We start from the raw sequence: 6,344 nt of genomic DNA on the forward strand, positions 1-6,344 counted from the left end.
TGTCACTTGGGAGAAGAGCCCAGCTCCCTCCTCTCCACAACCTCCTCTCAGGTAGTTGCAGAGAGCAATGAGGTCTCCCCTCAGCCTCCTCTTCTCCAGGCTGAACACCCCCAGCTCTCTCAGCCGCTCCTCATAAGGCCTGTTCTCTAGCCCATCATGAATCACGCAGAGGAGAGCTGGAAACACCTTGAGCGGCCATTTTACCTCAGAGGAGGAGAAGTGAGTGCGGCTGGAGCGCTGCTGGTGGGTGTGGGCTGAGCTGCCCTGACCGCCCCAGAGAGGAGCGGCCTTCAGCCTCGGAAATATCCCCTCCCACTCCCGAGCCCTCCTGACATTCAGAGAGTTTCCTTCATATATAACTTGAGCTGCAAGGCAAGGCCTTTGGCACTTGGACCTTCCCCTGGTGGAGGCAGAGACCGGCTTTTGAAATGGAGACACTTCATTTCAGGAAAGATGAGTTCTTTTGACCCATTTTGCCTGCTTTCCTGAAACATTTGGAAATCCCCATGGCCGCTGCTACTCCCGCTCGGGCAGTTAAGCAGAAATACAGTACAAACAGGCAAGCAAAGGATGGGAATGCCGCCCATCCGCCTGCCAGAGTCCAAACACAAATAATGCTCAAAAGATTAATGAGGCCGGTCACCTGCAGCGTGAGCCGTGGGGGGAAAGGGCAAAGCTCTTACTATTTGTAGTCCACAGGGCACCTGCAAAAACGTAGTGCACTGACCACACCGCGTCAGCCTGCGAGGAATCCGTCGTGCCAGAAGCCCTCGCCGTGGGGTTCGATGGCTTGTAAGCACAAAACATAACTGGGTGGTGTGGGGCGAGGGAGAGCTCTGCTGCTCCGCCCCGCCCGGCCACGGCCCCAGAGCCACCTCTGCCAGCGCCCTGGGGTGTTTATAAACAGATCCTCTGGGCTCTGGCTTCAGCATGTCCTGAGCAACCCCAGAGCCCCATCCAGCCCCAGCTCTGCAGCCACAGCTCGGGGACAACCCACGGAACCGCAGCAAGATGCCCCGCAGGGGCCATAAACAAGAGGAGTTTAACTGCTTGGGGGGGGATTTTTTATTGTTTTTAAAGCTGCATTTTTCAGTAATGACTCAATCGAGACCATGCTTCTCTCTTTGCAGTGTTTGGCCACTCTTATCATCATGCTCGTTGGAGACACATACACACTAATCAACTACGTGTCCTTTATTAACTACCTCTGCTACGGAGTGACAATTATAGGCCTGATCGTGTTACGATGGAGGAAACCCAAAATCTTCAGACCCATCAAGGTGATAATGTTAAAGCTAAATCTCTTGATCCCGTCAGCAAAGGGCAGGGTGGGGTGGGCACACCAAGCCCTCCATCTTCCCCTTTTGAAGTACAGTTTATTTTTGGCTGTAGTGGTAATGCCTTAAGGTCCCAAACCGCTTCCCATTAGTGTAAAAGCAGGACAGAGGGGCAGACTCTTTGTGAGTGTGCTGGGATGGGCAGATGAAGGTGGCAGCGCCCAGGGCCGGTCACCCGCTGCTGCTGCTCTGCACAGTCATGCTCCGCTCTGCTCTCTCCTGGCAGGTGAACCTCCTCATCCCCATCACTTACCTGGCATTTTGGGCATTTCTGCTGATCTTCAGCTTATACTCCGAGCCGGTCGTCTGTGGAGTTGGACTCATTATCATTATCACTGGAGTGCCAGTGTTTTTTCTCGGAGTCTACTGGAGAAACAAACCAAAGAGTGTAAATAGGCTAATAGGTAAGTCGGTGCCTCGCTGCGCCCCTGGGGCTGCTGGTTGTGCTCAGGGCTGCGGGATCTGCTTTAACCTCTGACACATCAGCACTAAACCAGCCATTGAACCACCCGTGCCAGCCCAGCCGCCGCTCTGGGCCATAGGTAGCCCCCGGGCTCCAGCAGCGTTCTCGTGGCCAGACCGTGCTTGCCCTTCGGCAACTGCTTTTCTCCCTCCTGGGCACGTTCGCTACCTTTCATGCCCTTGTACGTCTCCCAGCCCGCTCAGCTCACTCCCAGCAGCCTGCCCTGCAGCAGATGCAGAGGGAAATAACTTTAAGCATATGAAGCCTAAATAAGGTATCACAAAAAACCTAATAAATGGCCAAGAGTTCTTCCTCCCCCTGCTCTGCTTTACTCCCGCTGTGCCATCAGCACGTGCCACTGCACAGGCCTCGCACGGCTTGAGGAGCTATTTCACACTCAAAAGATAAGAAAGCCTTACTCTATCACTCACGTCAAATTAAAACTGCACCTAAGTCTTTTCTGGTTTGGTTGCGTTAGCTTTTATTGTTTTGCTCCGAGGTGAGGACTTACAAAGAAGCGAGACAGGGAAGTTTCCAGCGGCTGTGTTGGGGCTCCGCTGCTGGCACCTCCCCGAGACCAGTGGCCCCCAGCACTGCCACGGCCCCAGGCAGCTCCGCGAGGAGCCGAGGGTGGACATCCCTAAAACTGCCCAGTTTAGTGCCTTGCAAACACTCTTCTGTGGCCGCACTGGAGATACAAAGGGTTGGAGGGGTTGGGTGGCTGCACAGCAGGGTCAAGCACCCCTGGCCTGGAAGATGCACGTTCAATCACGCATCGCATCACCCCAGCATCGTGCTTTTGGTTCAAAGAGCTCAAGCATCCCCATTAACCACCCGCACGTTTGGTCTCCGCAGAGTCCATGACGTGCTGGGGCCAGAAGCTCTGTTTCGTGGTCTACCCTCAGGGTGGAGTTGCTGAGGAAGAGGAGGAGGCACCCTCAGCCCGCTCTTGGCGACCCGCGAGCGAGAAGGCTGCGAGGAAATAACGTTGCGGCCTCTGAGGCTTAAGTGGCTTCTTGTTTACATGCTGATTTTTGCAAAAAGTTTTTCTGGAAAAATAAAAATATGTTTTTAGAGCTCTTATAGTGAAGCCCATAAAATAAGCTACACCCTTTATGGCATCTGTAGCTTTTAGTTTTTCCCTAAAAAAAAGAGAAAAAAAAAAGAAGAAAAAAACCCAGAAAATAAATAAAATATAAAATAAGGCACTGGTTGTTTTTTTCTGCAGCATCCTGGCTCGGCAGGGGAAAGCAGCACAGACACAGCTCTGGAATACTGATTTTAGCACCGTGAGGGTCTGTCAGAGACATACAAATTCAGGCATTTCAAAAGCAGGGCAGCTCCCAATGCAAAAATCAAAGTGGAGCAATCAAGAGAAAGCGAGGAGGCACTGGGACCCCCATGCCAACAGGAAAACTCCTGCTGCTGTCCCTGGGTGGAGTGAATCCCCACATAACGTGAGGTGGTGAAGGATCATCCCTCACGTACCTGCAGGAGCCCAGGGTGTCCATCCACAGACCTCCACATCAGCGCGGCCAGCCCCACTGGGGACGAGGTGACACAGAAACAAAATAGAAGTAATGATAAAATATCTCAAGTATCTCAATTTTGAAGCATTTTAGCAAAGGCAGACCAGGGTTCCTGGGTGGCTGTGGAACTCGTTGCACCACCCTAGAGCTCCTTCCCGATCCAGGTGCCAAAAAGGAAGAACAGAGACGTGGAGGGGGTTGCAGTGGGCTCAGCACTGGGGACTGGAGGGAAACAAGGGACCAAAGCCCAGCATTTCTCCTCTTTACTGAAGTATCAGGTGATGCCACGTTGCAGCAGGGATAAAGTCCCCATTTCGCTACACTCAGCCAAGCACCGAGCTTGAACCATCCTCACATCAGATGCTCTCTAGAAGGTGTTTTGCATATTGCACTTGTGGCAAACACTGGGGAAATGTATCTAGTTCATGTATTTAATTAATACACCGAGCGGAGCAACGCGGCCACTTTCACACCAAAGAATCTTTTGAAAATGCAAAACTCAAGAACAGCTGCGAGCAACACTCTGAGTCACTGTTGTGCCTCTGCAACTTTTGAAAACCAAAACTATCACCCTTCATTAGCCCTGGTAACAACTGTGTGATTTTAATGTGAAAAGTACCTTTAGAGGCGTTGGTAGCGAAATGATGGATTCATTAATCTCTTAAGAGTGTCAGGTGCCACATGCTTTGCAAAGATTTAATAGACTCAAAATAAGGAGTGAGCCCAAGGAAAGCATCCTTCCAACATAATGCATTATTCAGAATTACTTTTAAATATCTCTCCATCTCTCTCCGAACTTTCAGGTGGCAGACACTGAAAAGAAACACACCTTACTCTATTCTCTTTGTGTAAATCTGTTAATCATAAAGGATTAAAATATATATTTAGCTAAAGAAAAAAAGTGTGCGCTTGTGCATATAGATGCACAAGTGCAAAGACATTCCACATTTTAAATGATGTTATGAATATATAAATTTTACTAATGAAAATCACATATATTCAGCTTGCCTTTACTTTTAAATTCACAGCCTACCTCCATGTTTATACTGGCCAAGCAGCTCCCGTGCACACAGCCCGTGTCGGAGGCTCTCATGTCTGAGTCTTATTTTCCATAGTTCAAAATCCACTTTCTGCAGTATATTTTCCAACAGATTAACTTTTTCAATAACTTCATTATCTAGTGGGAAAATTAAATGTGTTACAGCACCAGCAGCAATGATTGCTTTCAGAACAGCTAAGGTTTGGTGCGGTTTTACTTTTGTTTGTCTAAATAATTAAGGTGTGGAAATCAGCCAGCACAGAAACTTTGCAGCTGTTGAGAAAACAATTTGTATGGTAATGAGAAAGGTGGTAGTAGCAGTAATAATAATAATAATAATAATAATAATAATAATAATAATAATAATGTGCTGTAACTGCTACCAAGGCTTTCCTTGGATATGTTTTTAAGGAAATCAAAAGCAAAGTTAAAAGACCAGTTGCCTCATGGTTGTTAACTGGGTTTGGCTCAATTTCTCCCTGATTATACTATATTATATGCTTTAAAACAATCAACGTTTGGCCTTAAATCAGAAGGCTGAATTTAGAACAGGATGGTTTAGTAGAGCTCATTCTTGAACTACACACCAAACCCAAAAGGTATTCCACCATGTCTCCTTTCGTTTTCAGGACCACCATCATCCATGCTCCCAACATCCCAAATAGCATATTTAAAAGGTTTTGCAAAAGCGTATGGTTTCCAACCACAGATAACAATGTGCAGAACTAGGAAGACAAATTCATATGCTAAATAAACTTTAGCAGCATGCTCAACCCCATCTAGGTGTGATTCTTCCAAAAGAGGAGGCAACGGGCCCAAAGGAGACAGCACTGCTATTTTCCACTGAGCAAAGACATGTAACAATGAGATCTCCCTGTTCACATCTGGTGTTGCAGCAGGTTTTCTTTTTTCTTTTAATCTGAAGAAGTTTGAGTACAAGGAGGCAGCTTACACGGACAGAACAGTGGCCTCGAGGATGGCCGATTGCCTGCTTGATGCTTAAAGAGCTGGAGGAAGGGCAGCCGTACACTATGACAGACTTTACAGTTCCTTCAGGCACTGACAATGCACTGGTTTGTGCTCAGAGCACAGAGTTCTCCAAAATTAAGAGCATCTCATTGATGCAAGACCACAAATTCCAGCAGCGAGGGCTGTGAATGCTTTTGTACATTTCAAGCATCATATTTTCATTAACCTGGATTTTTTTTTTTTAGTTTCTAAAAATAAAACCTTCTCAATGAAATTTCCACTGAATTCCCAAATGGATCTCTACACAAAATACATGATACATGTAAAAAAAATCATCTGGAGTTACACCTCTTAAAATCAAATACAGTGTTAGATGTTTAGGGTTGTTTCCAAAATACAGCAGCAGTCTGAAGCACATATTTCAACTTGAAGAGCCTTACAGCAGTGATAGTCTAAGGCGTGCCATGCTCAGCATTATTTCACTATAGAAATACATTCTGTAATTAAATATACGCTTATTTTTAGGGTCCTTCATATCTGCACAACATTAGCCTTGAAATATAATCGTCCTCCCAATTATAATTAACTGATTTCCACGTACAATCTATGTATGTAAAATTATCTTCAGACAAAAAGAAGACACTAAAACCTGCAGCCTTAGATGCAGCCAACCCCGGCAGCGCAATGACTGCAGTGCATGGCCTTGAAACAGATGGAATGTACCTAAAGAGTTAAAAAATACTGTGAAAACAAGAACTCTAAAACGACATCTCCTCTGATAAAACAAATTTTCATCCCAAAAGCACTTGGAAAAAAATGAGTTAGCAGCATTTATTTATGTAATTATGACTCTTTTTAAGCATTTTGCCACAAGCCCTGCCTGCTACTAATGCCTTTAAGGGGTTTGAATCCTCTGCCTCCGGAATGCAAGTATGAAACCAATTGGAACTGATGAGAAAGAAAAACATAACTTCAATGAAATTGTTCCATGTTACATTTTGGTAAAG

The 6,344-nt window shown here is 46.5% G+C and overlaps 1 protein-coding gene across 3 annotated transcripts in view; it reads left to right on the top strand.

Moving 5' to 3' along the window:
• Nucleotides 1–2,942, top strand: part of SLC7A10 (solute carrier family 7 member 10) — a 31,055-nt gene extending 28,113 nt beyond the window's left edge. Inside the window, exons 8-10 of one of the 3 annotated variants that reach the window (XM_069868538.1) lie at nucleotides 1,131–1,280; nucleotides 1,564–1,741; nucleotides 2,656–2,942. In XM_069868538.1, coding sequence (XP_069724639.1) covers nucleotides 1,131–1,280; nucleotides 1,564–1,741; nucleotides 2,656–2,786 — 459 coding nt within the window. In that variant the 3' untranslated portion in view covers nucleotides 2,787–2,942. The remainder of the gene's footprint in view (nucleotides 1–1,130; nucleotides 1,281–1,563; nucleotides 1,742–2,655) is intronic. The other 2 variants (XM_069868539.1, XM_069868537.1) reach the window with 2 other exon arrangements.
• The last annotated feature ends 3,402 nt before the right edge of the window (nucleotides 2,943–6,344 follow it).

The sequence above is a fragment of the Phaenicophaeus curvirostris genome, chromosome 14 (assembly GCF_032191515.1).
Source record: "Phaenicophaeus curvirostris isolate KB17595 chromosome 14, BPBGC_Pcur_1.0, whole genome shotgun sequence".
NCBI classification, from domain to species: Eukaryota; Metazoa; Chordata; class Aves; order Cuculiformes; family Cuculidae; genus Phaenicophaeus; species Phaenicophaeus curvirostris.